Source organism: Hoplias malabaricus, chromosome 6, assembly GCF_029633855.1.
Source record: "Hoplias malabaricus isolate fHopMal1 chromosome 6, fHopMal1.hap1, whole genome shotgun sequence".
NCBI lineage: Eukaryota > Metazoa > Chordata > Actinopteri > Characiformes > Erythrinidae > Hoplias > Hoplias malabaricus.
The window spans coordinates 38,161,249-38,183,419 of NC_089805.1; the positions used below are offsets into that span (position 1 = coordinate 38,161,249).

The following is a 22,171-nucleotide window of genomic DNA, read 5'->3' on the forward strand; positions in this document are numbered from 1 at the left end:
TTTATTGTATTTAAAAGAGCAATAAGTCATTTTCCAATAATTTTTTTTACATCATAAAACAGCCACTACATGGACTCCTAGTGACCTGGATGCATTGGACTTTCTGCACCTCAACAAGTATAAGTTAAGGTTTTTACCATAAAAGGACTCAATGTGTGGAGCATAAACCAGTTCATTTAGAAAGCTACAAAGCAGTTAGATTTTTCACCTCATGCAAGTTGCACCTGGTAGAAAACATAAAAATCATAAATAATCCTTTTCATAAATATATATTGTGATTTTATTTTTTTTGTGGGTAAAGTTTCTCCTTTGAGAACAGTGAAACCTTGACTTACGAATGAATCAACTTACGAATTTTCCAAGATACGTACTGTCACTCTGCCTATTGTTTGCTTTATGATGCGATCCAAGATCTGAGTGACGAGTGAGTGAGCTTACGCCATGCCCCACTAGGTAGCCCAGCAAGCATTCAGTTCACTTGGTTATATTGCCGTGCATCTCTGTCAGATTGCTGTGTGTGTAGCGAGTAAATTAAGTTAAGTAATAGAGCATGAAAACAAAAAGTCCCCCAACATCCACCAGCATATTCATCTGATATTCAAGGTAAATGCACTTAATAGAACCACTTTATTTCTTTACATTCTCTTTTATTATATATGTATCCTTAACCCCAGGACCCTGGAGCTCTGTAACAGTGACACTAACTGCAGCACGCCCATGCTGTGCATTAACAGATGTATTTCTTTTAAATTAAATTTGTTAAGAGTTGTTAGGGCATTCATTGACTAGACAGCGACTTTTAATTTGCTATTCTCTATTATTTCAAATGCGCAGTCACATATACTGAGTCATTGCATTTACAATCAAAGCACTTTCAAAATTGACTGCTATATGTCTGCACTTCAGTCAAATTTCCTTTTCTATTAATGCTAAGAAATGACAAACACATTACAGAATATATATTTGCTTTTGCAAAACAACAAAATTCACAGCAATAACTTTACAACGTGGCAGTGTCCTTAGACGACTGGTAAGCAGGCCCCAAGATGTACTGAGTGGAAATACTTTCAGCTAGGTCGGCATTCTTTACTTCTCCCCATCCATTGCTTGTTTTCCTATTTGTTTGTGCATATTTGAGTGTGTTTTCTGACTGTGTTTGATTGCTCTATAACCCTCCTGCCCCTCGAGATGGAGGCTGTCCTCTGGCTGACTCTCTGGAGAAAGCTTTTAAACAGTTGTAAATAAATAAGGAGTTGCGTGAGGGAAGGAGAATGCTTATTGCCTTGGTTTTGGTTGTATTAAGCTGGATGTTGATGCAGCATTTTCAGACGAGCTGTATTGTGAGAGGTAATAGATTCTTCTAGAACAGGCCTGAGGGCATGTAAAATGCTGGCGTACAAGACTGGCAGGGGTTCTTTCAGCTGCTGTGACATTGTGCAAGACAGATATCACACTAAATGCTGAAGTGTTTATTTAGATATGGACAGCTAGTACGTCAAGCTGGGGTTTAGCTGCTTTAAAGGGGAATTCCACTGTTTTTAAATTAACACATGATTCAGTTGTTGTGAGTAAAGCGAAGGGCTTTCAGTGTCTCTTTCGGTGGATTGATATAAAATAGGAAACGGAGCCACAAAGACAATGTGGTTATTTATATTCTATTCAAAGCTGTTAGGCTTCTAAGACTTCTAATATTTGTACATATAATAATAATGAGCCTTAGAACTCTCTCTAAATATAAGGCATTTGGTAGATGCTCTTATCCCGACCAACTTACAGATTCAGTCACATGGAAGAGACTGGATAACAGTGATGTATTCTCACCCAAAGACCCTTACTGGTGTATCAAAGTGCTCCTGCTCACACTTGGAACTTGAACCCTAGTCTAATGTGTGGAGGGCACTATTCTGTAACTCTCTTCCCCTGAAGGATTTTAAAATATGTACATTTTAAGATTAAACCTTATTCTAGACCTATCATAAAACAATGTTCCAGGCTCCAAGCATCATATTCATTAATGTTCCAAGTATTAACATTTTCTGTGGTAGATTTTAAAGGCATGAAACTGTAGAACAGATTGTTTCACATCAGGTCACCCAGCCTGAATCTGTTTATGTTGCAATTATTCACTTATGCAGAAGTATTAGAAACTCAGTAGAATTCTGCTTTGAGGCCATCTTGAATTAAAATGAACTAATACAGTTAATACCACACAGCAGACAACAGTATGTTTACATGCAGCTCAGTGCAAGTGAATTAGTTGTAATATTAACCCTTTAAAGCCAAACATATCAAATATGATACATGATTTTTTGGGAGGTGGCTTTTTCATCATCTAATGAAGAGAAATACAGAAATGAACTTCCATCCTTTTAGGGCAAGTGTTCTGAGTTTTCTACTGAACTGTGAATGAAGTGGAAGCATTTCCATGCATTTACCAAACCGTTACAACATTGTTGCTATCATCATGAAAACACAGGAGAAAATCTCAAGACTGCTTTTTTTTGCCAAACTCAAGCAATTCCAGGTTTGATTTGAATGATGTTACTTGTAGTGAAACTACACATTTTTGTTCTATGTCATAGTTGTATTGTATTCTACTGGTCATTCATTCATTCATTCAGTATCTGTAACCCTTATCCAGTTCAGGGTCTGGTGGGTCCAGAGCCTACCTGGAATCATTGGGCGCAAGGCGGGAATACACCCTGGAGGGGGCTTCTACTGGTCAAATGCTCATTAATTATGATAAATATTCAGAAAGTTCTGTCTGTTCTTTACAGCAGCAAAACACATTTAGACTATTTTACCATGTATTTATATGAACACAAATGTATATTTAGTTTTCCAAAAGCCTTTCTGTGCAAAATGTGTTGTGTCAGTTGTCAACAGATTTTGATGATGATACAGATGAGTGTGGGAGGTCTGGTGAATGACCTCTTACCTCAGACCAAAGTTCAGACAGTAACCGAAACAACTGTAGTTCCTCTAAATATGGAAACACAATTGTGGAGATCAACAAAAAAGAGCCTTTGTGGTTTTGGTATTTTTATTACCACCAGTGTATGAAATGTAAAAAAAAGTTCAATGTTACAGTGGGTCTGGAGCCTACACGGAATCATTGGGCACAAGGCAGGAACACACCCTGGAGGGGCCATCAGTCCTTCACAGGGCAACACACACACTTTTGAGTCATGAATCCACCTACCAACATGTGTTTTTGAATGGTGGGAGGAAACCAGAGCACCTGGAGGAAACCCACGCGGACACAGGGAGAACACACCACACTCACAGACAGTCACCCGGAGCGGGAGTCGAACCCACAACCTCCAGGTCCCTGGAGCTGTGTGACTGCGACACTACCTGCTGCGCCACCATGCCACCCTTGTCCTAAACAATAATAACAAATATATAGCATCTTAATGTTGAGCAGAGCTAGGCCAAAGACCAGTGAATAGTGATTAAGGTGTAGTGTTGTAAACACATGAAGGTACGCAGGTCAAATTGCGTCCCAATTCTGCTCTCAGCTCTCTAACCCCTTGAACACATGAGCTCATTCACTCCTTTTACTCGCCTACAAAGAATGCCATCCACGTCATCAAAATGAACACTTCAACAAAGGGTTAGGGGTTAGGGCAAGAGTTGAAATGGGTAAAGTGTGGAGACAGCAAAATCCCAGAAATATTTGGCTATTAAGAAAACCTGATGCATTTTTTTAGATCCCAAAAATATAGGCCTTATCTGGCAAAAAAAAAAGGATGCATGGCCATGCTATGTTCAGGACTGTAGGTACAGTGTTAACACTGTTAAACAATGAGATAAAAAAAAATAAATAAAGGAATTGATTTATTTAGTACATTATTTGAAAATACATTCTTCTAACCACATTTCAACAATTCGATTTAAGGGCAAATTGACACAACTGATGTTCTTTAATTTAAGAAATCTTCAACACACACACACACACACACACACTCTCTCTCTCTCTCAAATCTATCAGGGCACTCATCATTCACTATGGGTTTTCCACTGCCCCAGGTGTTTTTCCCCTCTCTCTCTCTCTCTCTCTCTCTCTCTCTCTCCCCACCTCCCTCCCTTTTTCCCATAGTCCAAATTTTCTGTGTTTTTCACTCAGGGTCCTGGGAGAGTTTATGTACCGTATTACCACTGACAGCCATGCTTACTTTCTGCAGGATGCAGTTAATAATAAAACTTTCTCTTTCTCTCTTTTTCTAACGCCACTTCACCGTTGGCTTCCTTTTTCCTTATTGTGTCTCTGACTGCAATTCTCTCTCTCTCTCTCTTTCTCTCTCTCTCTCTCTCTCTATCTCTCTCACTTTCTCACCCTTTCTTAAATGTCTCTGGTTTTCTGCTTGTATTCTGGCCCCTGGCCTACAATGTGAGTCATGGTGAAACCAGACTAAAGTCTGTAATAGAGAGTTACACACTGTCTTTTATCTCCAGCTCCACCACACGGATTCATGCGTGTGAATGTGTGTGAGCGAGAAATACACTGAGTAGATGAAATAGTACTGTGAATAAATAACTTTTAATTTTACACAGCTCACTGTCTTGTCTGTCTTTTTGTCTCCTCTCCTCACCTCTCCTCTCGTGTTTAGGCAAGGGCCCCTAGTTTGGCAGCTGCTGTTATTTCCATGGACTTGCCCAGTCTGTTGTAAATCACTGTCATACTTGTCTGTAGTGAAGAGATGAACCAGCTGCTTTACTACTGGTTTTGTGTGTGTGTGTGTGTGTGTGTGTGTGTGTGTGTATGCGTTTTTTCACCTCCTGACCCATATAGTGGATTGGAGTTCAGTACTAGAGAGAGAGAGAGTCTGTTTGCTACGGTAAACACATTCCCACAGTTTGCCTGCCCTTGACCCATTGAGAAGCAGCCAAACGCTGCATCCAGGGTGAGGGAGTCTGAGATGGGAATAGAGATGAGGTCGACCCAGCTGCATTTCTTATGAAAATCAGTGTCAGGGGTTATCCTCTTTTCTGCATCCAAACACTGCAAATCGAGAGAAACCCCTGCTGCACACCACCCACCTCATTACTCTCACCCCACAGCCTTGTGTGTTTGCTCCTACACTGTTGGTCAAATGTTTGGGCACATTTATGCTTTAAAAAAAGTGCAGTGCAAAAGTTCCTGGTTTCTAATTTTCACTTGCAGTGATGTATTAATTTGTGTGAACTCAAAAGAAACAAGGGTGGGTTTTGTTTGCCTTTAGGACATGACACTATTTACAGTAATTCAGTAATTAACCTGTCTAGGGATGGATGATGTGGCCAACATTTATATCACGATATATTTCTTAATTTTGTAATATTATTATTACAAAATATTTCAAATATAAATATGAACAATATCAAATCCATTGGAAAACTTCCAAGAACAAACGAGAAACATGACAGCACCATCCATTGATATGGAATTATTCTCCAGCCCTAAAGACATTCATGCTTCATTCACATGCATTTGTTCTTAGGTGCTGTTGCAAGGTTGAATAAGCTCTTGGGAATAATTGATATCCCTTTTTTTCCGTTCATTATCTGTAACCGCTGATCCAGTTCAGGGTAGCGGTTAATTGATATCCCATTCAGCTTAATAAGAAACTGTATTTTTTGTGTATGCATATGAAACAAAATTGTGAGCTACTGTTATGAAGGTAATATCAGCATGTTGGTAATTTTTGTTATCATTTCTAACCTGACCTCCCCTTAACTTAAACATAGTCCAGCTCTGTGGTGCGGGTCTGAACTCCAATTAAAATGCATTAGGTTGAAGGTGATTTGTTGTTGAAGTAAATTTTTCCCTCAATGCTATTTCTGGGCTCAGTGTGGTTGGATAATTCCATAAACGACAGTAATAAAGGCCAGGGAATGCCAAATTTTTGACAGGCAATGTGTATAACACTAAGGTACTGCAGTGTAATTACACTCCACCATTTCTTTCCACAGCCAGGTGTTTCCTGATGGACTGCCAGAGGAGTTCACACTGGTCTTCACCCTGCTGTTGAAAAAGAAGAGTCTGAGGGATAACATCTATCTGTTCCAAGTATCTGATGAGCAAGGATACCCTCAGGTACAGCCGCAGAAAACGTCTTTTCTCTTTTCTTAAGCAGCTCTCTTCTTTTATCTGACTGCAATTTCTTTTCTTAATGACACAGACACAGGTTCCAGGTTCCACGGGCCATTGTTTCCCCCAGCCTTTGCCTTACAGAGCCTTAAAGTAGTCTTTCATTAAACCTCATCGTTTGAATTGAGACGTAACTAGTGTCCATTTATTGCCTCGCTGATAATAAGAAGTTAAAGACTACCTCTCCAAAACTAATGAGCTAGCACTGATTTCCTTTGCTGTAGTTCAGTCGGTGTCATTGTGAAATTGGAAATAAAGCCGAGGAAATAAAGCTCCCTAATCTCTCCTTCTCCTTCCCTGCAGTTGTCTCTGGACCTGAATGGGCCGGAGAGGACGCTGGCTCTCAGAGCGGTGGGCCAGGGGGCAGAGGCCTCGTCCGTGGGCTGTGTGTTTAATGGAGAAGGTGTGGAGTCTCTGCTGGACCTAAAATGGCACAAAGTAGCTCTGAGTGTCCAGAAAAGAGCAGCCTCGCTGCATGTGGACTGCAGTTCCATTGAGACCAAGCCCCTAGAGCCTTGGGGCCATATCACTACAACTGGACACACACTGCTGATCATGAGGGCAAACGATGCTGCCCCTGTGGAGGTTAGTACCCGATACATGGAGGAATGGAAGAAAGTAGATTAACTGCTTAAACTACAAAGGAGTTTATAAAGAGAAACTGTGTGTTTCCATTATGGATGCCTTTTGTAACCAACAGTGGACACGATAATATAAATATAGCCTACAGATAACGGATCTCTTGCTTTTCCTTTCCTTCCTATACATCTTATTCACTGTTATAAGGGATTTCCAGGTGTGGCCATAGCCATCTGTTCCAAAAACATGAAAGTAAATATATACTACAAATTTAATTAACAGGCATCACTGTTAATCCTGGGGTGAGGAACATTCTTGGATGGGTGGATGTGGCACCACCAGGGACGGAGCTCACGTTCTCCTGATAATAATGAATCAGGGCTGTTGTTCTGTCACAGCAGAGAGAGCTGATTCTACAGCAGGTCATTTTCTACATTACAGTTTAACAACAAAACATGTTCTTTGTTTTAATGGCCTGTCCCTGCAGGCGGCTAGATTCATTCATTCATTTATTCATTCATTCATTCCTCTTCTTTAACCACTTCCTGATCAGGGTCACGGTGAGTGCAAAGCCTACCTAGATGGACATCTGCATATCGGCCGTAATGTGTAGCACGTACTGAATATTAGGGTTAATAATTAAATAATAGCTCTTTAGTAGACACTCTGAAATTAAGGCATTGTATAGGTACATTATTGTCACTAAAAGTACAGACAGTGTAAATGTACCTTAAAAGGTACAACAGAGGTACAGCAGTGGTTTAAAATTCCACCTGTGTTCCCTAAAGGTACAGTACATTCTGTTCTCCAGAAGGAGAGGTGAATAATTGTAGGCTTTCATTATAGAACCATGTAAAATATAAGAACATAATGAGTCCTGGAGATGAAATGGGGCTTGTGAAATAAAGACACTTTTACAATCTACAAACTTTATAGAATATGGTACACATATGTTTCATGTGTGGCGCAGTCACACAGCTCCAGGGGCCTGGAGGTTGTGGGTTTGATTCCTGACTGTCTGTGAGGAGTTTCCATGTTCTCCCCATGTCCACATGGGTTTCCTCCGGGTGCTCCGGTTTCCTCCCACTGTCCAAAAACACACGTTGGTAGGTGGATTGGCGACTCAAAAAGTGATCATAGGTGTGAATGTGTGAGTGTGTGTGTTGCCCTGTGAAGGACTAGCGCCCCCTCCAGGGAGTATTCCCACCTTGCGCCCAATGATTCCAGGTAGGCTCTGGACCCACCACGACCCTGAACTGGATAAGGGTTACAGATAATGAATGAATGAATGTTTCATAATTAAAGGTACTGTCAAAGGTTGACTGTTTTTATGAGTGTAATAAGAGGGTTTTAAAGGGTTAAATGTAAGGAGTGGTTGTGTGTGTGAGTTCAATGACTGAAGATATTGCAGAAGCTTCCTATCATTTTTTTTTCTCCTAACTGTAGAGGACATCACTAACACTGTAATCAGAATGGTTGTTTCCTGTGAGCTGTCTACCTGCAGGTTGAGCCCTGGGCTTTCTCCCTGGAAGGGATATGTGTGTGTGTTTGTGTGTATTATTTAAGGAAAAGCCTTCAGGATGATGACCACAGGCATTAGACCAGAGGGCTAGTGTTGGGAGCTCTCTAAGAGCATGATGAAATGAGACCCTGTGCCTAAAAGGCTGCCATAACAAGCTTCAGCCATTACTTATTCATCAGTTCCTCAACCCAAGCACTAAGTTGAATGATGAGCGAAGTGGGCATATGTAAAGCAGCATCAACAAGGCTTCTAAGTCCTTTCACTCCAGCACTTTAAGGAATGCTGTGGTGAAAAATAAAATGGGCACTATTTTTCCGTTTTCCTCCTCTGCAGTCAATCAGCCAAAACAGGTTCAGAGTCCAAAGTTTGCTTCTTCAGTATCAGATGTAATACAAGCACTACAAGTCAGAATCACTCAGAATATGGCTTGTTGGCTGCACTAGTTTTGTAGGTCCAGTACAGAACTAAAGAAGCATGCTCCAGGCACTCTGTCTTGGCAGATAGATTTCATTAGTGGTACGTATAAATCTGTGCAGAAACCAACATTTTGAATCTTTGCTTTATCTCTGTCCAAAACGTTCTCTATGCATTCCACTTTTATTCTTTTACACTGTACACCACTCCCCCTTGCTCCAGTTCTGACTCCTCTGCCCTTGGTGTTGTACTCTAAAAAATAATGCACTAAACTTACTCAATTCAGAATAAGGTTAGAAGGTCCACACGAAGCTTATAAGCTGCTTTTAAAAAATAAATGATCTGATCTTAACAACATGGGCCCAAATTGGTATCAACAGGTATTGTGTCCCCATTTACTTTAGTAACAGCTTGTACCTTTCTGGGAAGGCTTTATGCTTTGATTTTGGAACTTTGTGGCGTTATTTGATTGCAAACAACCACAATAGATGAGGTCAGGTCCTGCTTTTGGACATTTACTTGTGGTCACAAACACTACTTCAACTTATACCAGAGGACATCCACATCACTCCAGAGGATGTAGTAGTTCTTCTGGTCTACAGTTCAGTCCGGCTATAGCCCACATTTGGCACAGAGCCTGGGGAACCTCAGTTCACGTTTGTTTTCGCTCGAGCATCCCTTTTGATTATGTTCTCTGTGGACCTTGTGTAAGCTGTGTGCACACATCTGAGTCGATAATGAGTACGAAGTAGCTGAGTTCACTCATTATAGTGTTTTGTCTACAAACTTTTCTGAATTGTGCATTACAAAATGATATTACTTTTATGTGGTTCTTTTGAGCATAGCTTTTTTTTTTACTGTGACACTGTTTCACAAGGACTACAAAAGCCGAAAGATCAATTCCTGCTGTGAGCTGTGTGTGTAGTGGGTAATTGTTGCTTTTTTTTCCCCTCCCTCTCTCAGATGGACATTCAGCAGGCGATGGTGTATTGTGACCCTGCTCTAGCCATCCAGGAGGCCTGCTGTGAAATCCCTGGAGCTCGGGTAAGAGGCTTTAAAATGTGATAAGATGGTAGAACCAGGGATTTATTTCAGTTTTCTGCTACTAGGGACAGAGAAATGCTCATGTTTGGACTCTACAGTGGACGTTTATTGAATAAATGAAGATGTTGTAAGCCTGTTGTTTCGTGGTCAGACATACTTTGTTAAATACATTATAGTGATGGGGTAGCCATTCAGTTGATGCCTTTTCAGACTTGTTCTTGCACTGAACTCAGCTGAAAAGCACCCCTGTAGCCTCCCCAGTGAAGGGTGTGTTTTTCATTTATTTATTTTTTTTTTTTTTTAAGCTGAGCACCATGAAAAAGTGTCATCAGTTTTGAGGATATATATATAGTCTGTTTTCATTTCATACTTATTATTATACTGTATATGTTGCATTCTACATGTCAAAAAAGTGCAGTGGCAGCTGCCATTTAAAATGGTTCATATTTTGGTGATAAATGGACCTACAAAAAATGGCCGAAAATCGACTTTAATTAAAAGACAATACTTCAAATGATTTTAATGTAAAAATGGAGGATATTCCTTTGTTTTACTGGTTCTATATTTCTGTATTATTGCTATATTTGTATTTGAATGTTTCTGTAAAGCACTTTGAATGGTCATTGTGTATAAAAAAATATTGCATTACCTCAATAATGCTCTCCTGGTACGCCAGCCTTTTGTAGATACAAGCTTTAGTTCTGACAGTGATGTTATGTTTTGGCGGCTGTCAGGTGTGTGTTCCATCAGTCTCTTTCATTGGAATACATTTTCATAGCTTTGCTCATATTGACCTTTTTATGTTGGCATAAAATCCATTTGACAAGTGGATGAAAATGCAGCTAATGTGTCATTTAAGCTCCATTTTAGAAGCTTAGTGCGACAGTGCAAGCAAATCAGCCTAATATTTCGACAGTTTCAGTTGAGCACACAGCAGCCAAAATTTCACTTTAAGGTCGAGAGAGAAAGGGAGAGCATCTTGAGGAGAGGAATGAGTCTCATTATGAATCGGACATGCACAGCCTCACTGCTGAATTATGCAGTAGGATGAGAATTTGTGGCCTAGCTGCATGTGGGAAGGAATGTAGGTTGATATATATTTTGATTTGGCGGGGGGGTGATCTCCAGGGGTCCTCATTTTTCCAGTGTTGCTAGGTGATAAAGCTGCCATTCAGCACAGCTGGGGAAACAGTGGCACACACATTTAAAACTCCAGCACTGAGCCACAGGAAGCACACCTAGTGCTTTTTACAAAAGATGTAGGTGTGGGAAAAAAAGTGACAAAAATGTCAAAACATCAGTTTTATAGCTTCAGACGATGATTCAAGCAGTGATCCAACACTGGCTCGTCTTTCATCAGGACGTCCCAGGTGCTGGGACAGGGCTTGGATAGTCGGTAAAGAAGAGCTGCTCTTTTTAAGTTTTCATCTTTTTTTCAGGCATTAGAATGTTCTCTCTCTCTCTCTCTCTCTCTGTCTCTCGCTTTCTCTTGTTTCGAAATTGATCAGAGCTCTGGCACGGTCTGGCTCAGAGAAACGTTCCGCTCTCACGCAGCCCCAGTCTGTCTGAAATGCATCCAGCCCCCAAAATAAAAGACTAAAATAGTAAAAATAAGGAGCTCAGGGGAACTCAGGAGAAAGGCATATCAGAGAAAGGAAGGCCACGGGAGAAAACGTACAGCCAATTCCACTCTGGCATTTGGAACTGTGTTGCGCTGTTGGATCAGGAGATATTTTAAAGCAGAAAAAGGGGTAGAAGTGGTAGGCCGGTTTTATGTTTATGAACGCTTAAATAAGAAAGCAGTTTGCAGAGATTTTATTTGGCAGGGCTTTCATGAGCATCGGGATCATGTCTCCGAAGCCGTTAGGAGTGCGGATATTTTTCCGTAAGACTCGACTCTGTCGAACATTTTAATGAGCCCTTTTAATGAGGAAGAAGCTGGCAAGTCTTCCCTGTGTGGTGTTGTGCTGGGGCGTGTGCTCAGGGCTCCCCGAGAGCGGCGTTTAGAATGGAAACAAGGGCAACTCTTGCCTCTGAACAAATGCTCCGCCATGGCTTTGACGAGTTTCAGAAAGGGAGGAAGGAGGTGTTTGTGATGAACTGTGGAGTGTTGCAGACATTTCTAAAGGCCGTGTAATTTGGACCTTCTTCTAAGACGGTCATGTGTCTTATTTATTAGCCGGGTAGACCAGCTTCTCGCAGGCCTCCTGAAGCTCATCTTTGCATAGTAGACAGTATGAGAATCAGTCCCATCAGTTTACTGCATGACTATGTGACCTTTTCTTTTCCTCAGTGTCCCCCAGATGCCCCCAAGAGTCGCCGAGCAGCAGAGAATCTGGTGGAGATTGTGCCCAACCCCTTCAGCCAGGTCAGTGAGCTTCAAGTTAAAGGCTGGAGATGTAAATAAAGCCAGTAACCCAAACGCTGCTGTTTTATTTACGATCCAAAATTACCAGTGAACCAACATAACCTGCAATGCACCCACCTTAAACCTGTCAGACACCTGCTTTCTGTCACAACCATGGCTAACAAATCTAGCATGGTGAGTTTGTCTAGAATGCAACATCAAACCTGGATGTCTTTTTTTTTTTAAATCTTATCATGCAGGAATGTTGGGAATAATCTCTGGAATTTCCCTTTTAAGATCCACACACTGAATGATTCTTTCAACAGTGACTGTGGCGTTCCAAAGAACCCCCTTTTGTCATTTTTATTTTTAAGATTTTAATCCAGTGTGTCTTGCTCTTAGAGCACCCTAATCCTCTATATTGTGGTGTTCTGACTAATCGGCTAATTAAAAAGCCCGTTTAGAGTTTAAGTGAAGGTGTTAGAGCAGTACCACTCACTGTTAAGCCAAGACCTCCAAGTACGACCTCTAATTCATATCACAGAGACTCACACACCACACACCAACATGTACACTGCAGGCATCCACCTAACCATGCGGTGGACGGGACTAGATCAGTGAGATTTAAATTCAAATCTGGCACAGTATCCATTTTATTACTGTACTTGCTCTCGGCCATTTCTTTGGGAAGTGGTAAACAAAGTTGCTCACTAATTTTGTATTGCTGACCTGCTTTTGCAGTCCACAACTAGCATATGACTCAGCAAGGTGTTTCTTGGGATTTGGATGTGGACTGCTTCAAATCTTTAAGTTGATATTTGCCCACATGCTGTTTGTTTGTTTGTTTAATTTTATTTAAACTGAAATATGAACGATAAAATAAAGTAAATACAAAAAATAAACACATTATCACTTTAGATTTTCAATATTCAATATTTCATTGTGTTCAGTGAATGTAGTAAATGTTCAGATGTCATCTAGTGTACCATCTCAGGATGCTTCGCACAGTTTGAGGACCACAGTTTGAGGACCACTGGTTCAGAACATGGTGAACACAAAAATGTGAAGTGTAGGGATACTCCAGGACCTTGAGTGGCACTAAACTAGCCTAATGTTTGAAGTCTTAATGCTGCAACCTTATACAACAGCTCTATACATCTATTTCCAAGACTGGGATTATGGTAGGAATATGTAGCAATGAATTAGAGGGGTATAAATTCCCCTTATTATTAGTGTGAAGTGGATATTATTATCCACTGTGAAGCAGAGGATCTGTGTTCTCTGGAGTGTTAAACCTGCAGTCAATACCCTTAGGATGAGGTATACACCAGTAAATCAGTACTTGACCTCAATAACTGTCTTTCACTTAAGATAATCCATTCCTTACAGCACTGTTCCAATGTCTCTAGTGTGAAACCTTCCCAGAACAGTAGACACCGATTTTACAAGGAACACAGACTTAGCAGGTGTCTACACACTTTTGGACCTAAACAGTTTAGCCCAACTAATACATTATTATTGTGTTAAGTACTGTAAGTTGTTCATTACAACGTCATTAACCTGCATCAATAACGTATGACCTTCTACATTTCTCTTGTTGCTTATAATTGTCTGCAAAGCATTTCGAGAGCTGAAAGTGATGGTGATGAAAGGCTCTCGATTAAGCCAAGGTCTAAATGTTTACACGTAGGTTCCTCTTCTGCCAGAAGGTTTTGATGAAGCTTGTGTTTAAAGATTCCAGCCCACTTCCTCCCAGAGGAAGAGAACAAAGAGCTGCATTAGGCTGCATTAGCCGGTGTACAGATGCAGAGCTTTAGGAAGGCAGATGCTCCTTTCCAAAACAAGGCCCATCTGAGGCCCTGGGCTAATATACAGAAGACAGAGGAGATCCTCTATGACGGACCATATACCTGGTGCTCTTTCTGGGCAGGATCTGAAAGCAGGTAGTTCAGTCACATTAATTTTGGAATGATAAGATGAAATTAAATATTTTTCATTTGAATTTATCCAAAATATAATGAGGTTATTTTATATATTAAATAGAGGGGTACCTCTCAATGTGCTCAGAACATCCCATTTCATTTTCTGATGTTCTTGATATCACCATCAGCATTGGCCCACAATTTACATATGAATGTATCCTTAAAAATATGATGTAGGCACCAAGAGGGGTTTCTTGGAGTGATACAATGGAGGAACCATTTTGTTTCCTTAAGTAACATTTTATTTCCTGAAAATAAGATGTATATGTGATGTGTGGACTTTAGATTTATAATATCGTAGTATCAGCTGAATTATAATTAAATCACATTATCGTGTGGAATCAAAAGCTCTCTTATAAGCTTTCTCAATAGGGTACAGTATAAACAGTTATAGATGTGAGACTGAGGCATGGCACAGGTCTCATAATGTCATATTGAACCTGATCAGCACAGTAGAGATATTTATTATCTGACTCATAGGCAGGTGAATGAGCTGCTCGACTACAGGTTCTTAGAAATGCATAGATTGAAATAAACAATGCCTGTGGCAAATTGGAGCTCATTTGGAAATGCTGAATTGCCAAATGAACACCCTTCCCGTCACTTTCCCGTGTCCTCATCTGCTCCCACTCACACTGAGATCAGCTTCTATATTTCTTTAGATTTTATTCAGGCTTCTCCTTCTTCGCTGTCTGTTTCGTGCTGCGTCTGTCTGTTTTGCATTCAGAGGGAATTGTTGGTCCTAGCTCATCTCCTCCCGTCTGTTAATGACTTGAGCGTGTGCCCTGTTCCCTGCTGCATTTTTTTTGTCCTCCAGTGGCCCAGCATACACTGCAAATAAAGCTGTGACTCAACTCACACGCCTTCCGAGCTCAATACGTACTAACATATATAAACCCAATGACCTTCATTCTTTCTCTCTCTCTCTCTCTCTCTCTCATTTGTTTCTATCACACTGCATTTTTTCCTCTCTCACTGAATCTCCCCTTTATCCTTTTTATCCTTCCTGCTTTTGCTCTTTATCACAATGTGCCCCACTCTCCCTGATTTCTCATTTTTCTTTGTCTAATTATCCTGTCCCTTGTTCTTTCTTATTTCTTATTCTTGCTCTCCTCTTACTTTCTTTCCTTCTCTCTCTCTCTCTCATTCTCTCTCTCTCTCTCTCTCTCTCCCTCTCTCTCTCTCTCTCTCTCTCTCTCTCTCTCTCTCTCTCTCTCTCTCTCTTTCCCTGTTCTCCTTGTTACACAGAGTCATTCCAGCAGGCCCACTATGTTGTTTTGTGTGTGTTAGTGTTTTTTGTTTTGTTTTGTTTTCTGCCAAATCTTCAGCCTCTGAGCATCATTGTGGAATCCAGGTGTAGCAACTGCTCAAAGACCAACAATTACCACACATTGGAATCCAAAATGATCAAAAGTGCCATTTTGCAGAAAGTAGACATGTGGAATGGTGTTGAGCTGTCTGTGAGGGGAGTAATTGCGATGAATCTGTTTGTGTGTTTGTGAGAGTGTACGTGATTTGCTGTGAGAAAGGGGATCTGAATTTGAAGTAAGGAAGCGATTCATCATTATCTTTGGGTCCTAGCACCAACAAGCATTCATTAAACTGAAAAAAAAAATCTCACATGCACAGGTATACAGTACAGTGGTAAAAGGATTTGCCTGTGCCTGTTAGATACGACACACACAACTCAGTAACTCGTTACTGTAGGTCACCATTCAAGAGGCTACAGGATAGTCTTCCTTGACAACTGATGTACGCCTATATAAACATCTGTGTAGACTTATTCCAACAAATGTGGCTAAAAGTGACTAATGCATCCTTTTGATCCTTGTTGGAACAAGCCTTTACAGTTATATGGGGATAAGGAACCCTAGTCAACCATGCCGAGCACAGCAGTGTTATCAACAGCACTGTCACTGTATCCTTGACATCCAGTGTCCAGGCTTAAATCATCTGGATTTTTGACAGGTCTGCTGATGGTTCTGTTCATGGTTGACGGTTCTGCTGAAAGCCACAGTATTCCTACTAAAGAAAACATACTGTGTCACTGCATTATATAACCCCATTGTCCTCCACACGACACAGTAGGGTCCTATTCCCAACTTGTGTGGGCACACTACGTTATACAGAAGAGTCTTTAGGCAGGACATGGTTAAAACTGTTAGTTGCTCTGGATAATAAACATTTTAACAAATGGCATCAATGTACACTAAACTATCACTGAAATAGGAACACCTACCTTGTATCAACACTAGGGCTCTGCCTTACTGTATAGTTTGAAATAATATTGCATTATAATTATATTCATTCATTCATTCATTATCTGTAACCGCTTATCCAATTCAGGGTCGTGGTGGGTCAAGAGCCTACCTGGAATCATTGGGTGCAAGGCGGGAATACACCCTGGAGGGGGCGCCAGTCCTTCACAGGGCAACACACACATACACACACATTCACACCTATGGACACTTTTGAGTCGCCAATCCACCTACCAACGTGTGTTTTTGGACTGGGAGGAAACCGGAGCACCCGGAGGAAACCCACACAGACACAGGGAGAACACACCAACTCACTCCCCGGAGCAGGATTCGAACCCACAACCTCCAGGTCCCTGGAGCTGTGTGACTGCGACACTACCTGCTGCACCACCATGCCGCCAATTATAATTATATTTATTTATTCATTTATGTTTATTACTTAAGGGCCATATCGCTCACTCCTAATCAACACTCATTGTTCATTCTCTCAGCTCCACTGACCATACTCATCGTCGACTAGTCCTTCATCAGTGGACACAGGATGCCGCCCACCGAACACAGCTGGCTGGATATTTTTGTTGGTGGACTATTCTCAGTCCAGCAGTGACACTGAGGGTTTATAAGCAGTCCAATTGAATCAGCTCAACACACAAATATATCAACACCACATCAGTTATCCACCACCCAAATCATACTCTCTCTGTGGGGGTCATGTGGGGTGACCACTGAAGAATATTGAACGTGAAATAAAGATGACGTATGCAGAGAAACAGCTGGACTACAGCCTGTAATTGTAGAACTACAAATTGCTCTTGTGTGGCCAGTGGAACTGTCTTTGTTCCAAACATAATGTATGGTATTAGGAATTCTTTATTTACTGTATATATTATGATTTTATGCTTGGTGACACAACTCGCCCTCTTAAAATTTTCCCAGAACAGAGTGAAGTGGACGAGGCAGGAGTAATGTGATTATTAGCTGGGGTTAGTCATGGCGTGGGCTCATGTTCTCTGCATGTGGCAGCAGTGTATGTGCGGGTCATTAGTGGGTTAATAAAGATGTGTTTTTCTCAGAGAGCTCTCCAAGCGTGGGCTGCTTCAGCTGCAATCGTACATCTGCCATTTGTTTGTTCCATTCCTGATCCACGTTCAACCGTGAACTTTAATCACATACAAATCTTTTTCATTCTCCACAGAGCTGCAGACACAGAGCAATATACATTCAGCATTTGTCACTGATGCACTCCTATACTCTCTCTCTCTCTCTCTCTCTCTCTCTCTCTCTCTGTCTCTCTCTCTCTCTCTCTCTCTCTCTCTCTCTCTCTCTGTCTCTCTCTCTCTCTCTCTCTGTCTCTCTCTCTCTCTCTCTCTCTCTCTCTGTCTCTGTCTCTCTCTCTCTCTCTCTCTCTCTCTCTCTGTCTCTCTCTCTGTCTCTCTCTCTCTCTCTCTCTCTCTCTCTCTCTCTCTCTCTCGCTCTCTCTCTCTCTCTCTCTCTCTCTCTCTCTCTCTCTCTCTCTCTCTCTGTTACTAAAAGAGTCTGATTACTCCGAGGGTCTTATCAGGGCCTGAGCACTCTTAAGTTCTCTGATCTCTCTATGTTTTTGATCACTCTTAGATTTTGATCCCTCCAAAAAGAGTCTGGCCACTCTGAGTCTGATCATCCAGATGGTCTGATCACTTAGAGTGTCTGATTACAAAGGGTCTGGTGGTTTGACAATTTGTAGAGTTTGATCCCTTGCATCTGTATGTCTGATCTGTGTCTGATTACTCTGTGGATTTGTTCACCCAGATAGTCTTATCACTCTGAGGGCCCAACCACTCTGAATGTCTGATCACTCACAATGGGGTTTGATCTCTCTGCCTCTTTACCCTTTCGGAGACAGAGTGCTTTTGTGCCAGTCCCGAGCTTTTCCTTCTTCCAGAGTGTGTATATATGGCAGCTGTTTCTTCTCTTAATCTCTGATGTTCTGGTGTGAGGAGAGGTGTTAGCCTCATAAACATGGAGAGGGCGCGCTTGAGCGTGTGCTTTCATGGTCCCCCTTGTTCAGATAATTGGTAATTTTACCGTCCCACTGATAAAACATCAACAGCGTCGTGATTAATGTTTGACCCTGCCAAGTGAGCCGAGCAATTTTGCGAATTTATGCGCCGTCCTCAGATTGCAACCAGACCAAACTGCAATAAAAACACTTTCATTTCAAGCAAAATGTATATTCCCCTGGATTTTCCTTGTAGGACTTATATTAATTCAGCCAGTTTCTGTTTACACATTAATTATATATTTCTTGTGTTTCTTGGGATAAACTGCCTCTGGGTTTTTTCTTCTTATACTTTTTTTTTTTTAAAGTAAGCCATGCTCTCCAATTGATTACTTTCCAATGTGGTGTAGCAAATTCCTAAAGAATAAAGCAAGGTGGTGTCATGCATATTTACAGCTGTGTACACGCCTGAGCTCGTCTGAGACTTTATCTACTGTAGGCTTTTTCCATCACCCGTGTTAACAATTAAAATTGATGCCATCACATCTTCTGTTATACATCCAGAGATTTTACATTTGTCCACTCATAGAACTGTAAATTTCTGTGTGCTACTGTGTTGTCTATGGCTATATAAAAGAAGCACAATGCTGTCTTTATTGTTGGATGCACTGCGATTGTTCAGATCTAGCATATCCCAACATTCAAAAAGCAATTTCCATAGCAATTCCTTTAGCTTTGGAAAAAGTATTATTAATGTGTATCCATAAAAATAACTATACATATTTGTGTTATCTTTGTCAAGTTCCTTCACTGCCAAGATAAAATTCCAGACTTTTAGATGGATAAACAGTGCACACAAGCATGTAATTTAATTTAATTCATGGCAGTTCGAAAAAAAAAAAAGCTTGCAATTTGTACTTTTCACTGAACACCTTTTACTGCGTTAATGAAGTAAGATTTGTATTAATATGGAGTTACACAATACTTTGGTTAGCGCTTAATCTTAGAGCATACACATTGATAGACATTCTCACTGTGCAGCTCGTCACATAGACGCTTCAACCAACTCTGTAAATGAGAGTGACACATTTGAGCCCTGCAAAATAAATGGTCCTTTTGAGCACCACAAATCTATCTGAGATAGTTGCCATGCATGTTATAACCTATGTCCTATCTTCTTTGAAACAATGATAGGACTACCCGTGAACATTAGAGCTTTGCAAACAGAAATATAACTTCTTATTAAAGCAAAATGAAATTTAGCATAACCTGAATAACAACTTCTAAATTGATTATCAAAAACCTTAAAGGGTAAAAGTTTGGAGCTCACCCATCCACACAGTCTGAAATAAACTAACCCAGACCCTTCAGAGTTGTCACATTTCCTGTCCAATCTCTCTCCAATCACAGTGCTGGACCCATGCTTATGTAAGCACTCAAAGACGAGGTTAAACAGAGTGTACTGACTAAGAGAAGACAAGAATGAAGAAGAAATAGAACAAAGTAAATGACTAAAAATATGCATTTCTGCTCCTTGTGCCTAACTCCTGGGTTCTCACATTTGAAGTAATCAGTCTTGTTCCCTATAGATGCTTAAACCTGTCATTCTGAATAATAATAAGAGTATTTTTGAGTTAATAATGTAATTGCCGACGTTAGCACTGTGCCTTGTTCAGTTACTCTTGCTGAAAGTAGATGATAAGTACAGAAGTAAAAACCCAGCATCTACTCCATCTGTGCTCGATGTGAGCAGTTTGACCTGGAGAACACATGCTCACTTCTGTGTCTGACCCAATAGCTGCAGTGTAGCAGTCAGTGTTTGATGGCATGTGGTGTTTATGCACACGTCTGTGTGTGTGGGGGGGGTGGGGGGGTGGGTTAATGACTTCCATAAGTAGGCTGATGGGTGATAGAGCCCCAGTGCTTCTGCATTAACCCTCTCCTCTCACTCAGCAGAGATTCACATCGCCACGGCAGCAGGAGTGACATCATCAGAGAGCAGCAAGACTGGCCTAAACAAAGCCTAAACAAAGCTGCCTGCATTATTAATGCCTGCATTCCACACTGGTGCTTTTGGAACAGGTCACTGTAATTTTCCCCAGCCTTGTGCATGCCTGGAGCTGTGTGGACAACCTGCATGCTGTGTGCTCTGTCTCTGTCTACGTGTGTGTGTGTGTTGCTTTATTTGGCTCATTAATATGTTGCTTGGTCCCGCAGGTATAACTGGAGATTAGGTTCTGAGTTTTTTATTATTGTTTTAGTGCAGGTCTCTTACCTGGTTGTTGGCATATATAGCCTGGAACTGTTTTTAAAAACAGTTAAGCACAGATATCTATTTGGGACACTTCAATATAGGGCTGACTGATATGGAAATAAAATAAGATAAGCTACAGAGGTGTTTAATTTTGATATGAAATATGATTACTTATGATTAAAGTGTTTTTAGTTGAGCCTCTATTATAGTTTAACCTTGTACACAGTGAAGTGAGACAACGGCTGTGAAGGAAATGGCTTCTTAATCCCTCATTAGTATGGTGCTATATAGTGAGGCATTATTTAGCAGTAGTAGCAGTGCAAGAAACACAATAAGATTCTGACTCTTCTGTTGTATGTTCCTTAGTAACACAGCAATTCACAATGCATTTTGGTCCACATTCAGCTCATGTAGTGCACCACGATGTTTACTATAAATTACGAGTGCCTTGTGGGAGGCTGTGGTGCTTTCAAACTCACTCTTGATTTTGACTTTAACATCAGAACTTTCCAGGAAAAATGGCGACACACTCAATAAATCAGACATAGCAGTGCCACTCAAGTTTTTGTCCAATCACTGTCCACACTGTTAGACAAACCTATTTCATTGTTCCACCTTGTAGGTGTAAAGTAAAGGACAGTAGCTCCTCTGTTGTTGCACAGTTTGTGCTGATCGTTGTCTAGTCCTTCATCAGTGGATACAGGACAACACCCATGCTGTTAGATTGATATTTTTGATTGGTGGACTATTCTCAGTCCAGCAATGTCACTTTGACAAACTCTAGAACTTATAGAAATAATCAAAAATACTGCTTTTTACATTGACTTCCATTGAAAGTAAAGAAGGTTTTTTATCTTCTCCTTTTTGGGAGATGCAAATGTTTCACTGGACAGCAGTGAAATGGGAAAGATAGTTGTGTAAAAATATACTATGGCGAGTAAGGTGTGAACAGTTTGTTTATATCATGCATGACTTCAGCAGATACTTAGGTCGAAGATTTAGAGTACAGTATTAAACATTTCTTAGTAGCAAATATCACTGAGAATGTATGCAAGCAAATGCCAGGTGGATTGGGGTATTTGTGAGGTGTGTGTGGGAGTCAGTTCTGTTCTGAATGTTAAAGATTCTGGTGACCTTGAAGAAGAAAGTACTGCAGAATCTGACATTAAAGGTCTGGATGCCGCGTTACCTTATGCCAGTGGCATAGGTAGGACTACCCACGAACATTACAGCTATGCAAACAGAATATAACTTCTTATTGAAGCAAAATTATATTTAGCATTACCTGAATAACAACTTCTAAATTACTCATCAAAATCCTTAAAGGGTACATATGAAAAAAATAGCTCTTATTGAGTGCATTAGCACATTAATTTAGAGCTCACCCACAAACACACTCTGAAATAAACTAATCCAGTCACTTCAGAGCTGTCACAATTCCTTTACAATCTTTCTCCAGTGACAGTGCTGGACCCATGTTGTAAGCACTCAAAGACGAGGTTAAACTGAGTGTACTGACTAAGAGAAGACAAGAATGGAGAAGAAATTGAACAAGGAAAATGACTAAAAATGTGCATTTCTGCTCCTCGTGGGTTCATTTGAAGTAATCAGAGTCTTGTTCTCTATAGATGTTTAAACATACAGCGCTGCTTAGACATTG

The 22,171-nt window shown here is 40.7% G+C and overlaps 1 protein-coding gene across 3 annotated transcripts in view; it reads left to right on the forward strand.

Moving 5' to 3' along the window:
* col16a1 (collagen, type XVI, alpha 1) overlaps positions 1–22,171 on the forward strand; it is a 103,959-nt gene that overhangs the window by 17,640 nt on the left and 64,148 nt on the right. For all 3 annotated transcript variants that reach the window (XM_066674431.1, XM_066674433.1, XM_066674432.1), the window contains exons 5-8: positions 5,956–6,079; positions 6,437–6,718; positions 9,612–9,692; positions 11,986–12,060. In XM_066674431.1, coding sequence (XP_066530528.1) covers positions 5,956–6,079; positions 6,437–6,718; positions 9,612–9,692; positions 11,986–12,060 — 562 coding nt within the window. The remainder of the gene's footprint in view (positions 1–5,955; positions 6,080–6,436; positions 6,719–9,611; positions 9,693–11,985; positions 12,061–22,171) is intronic.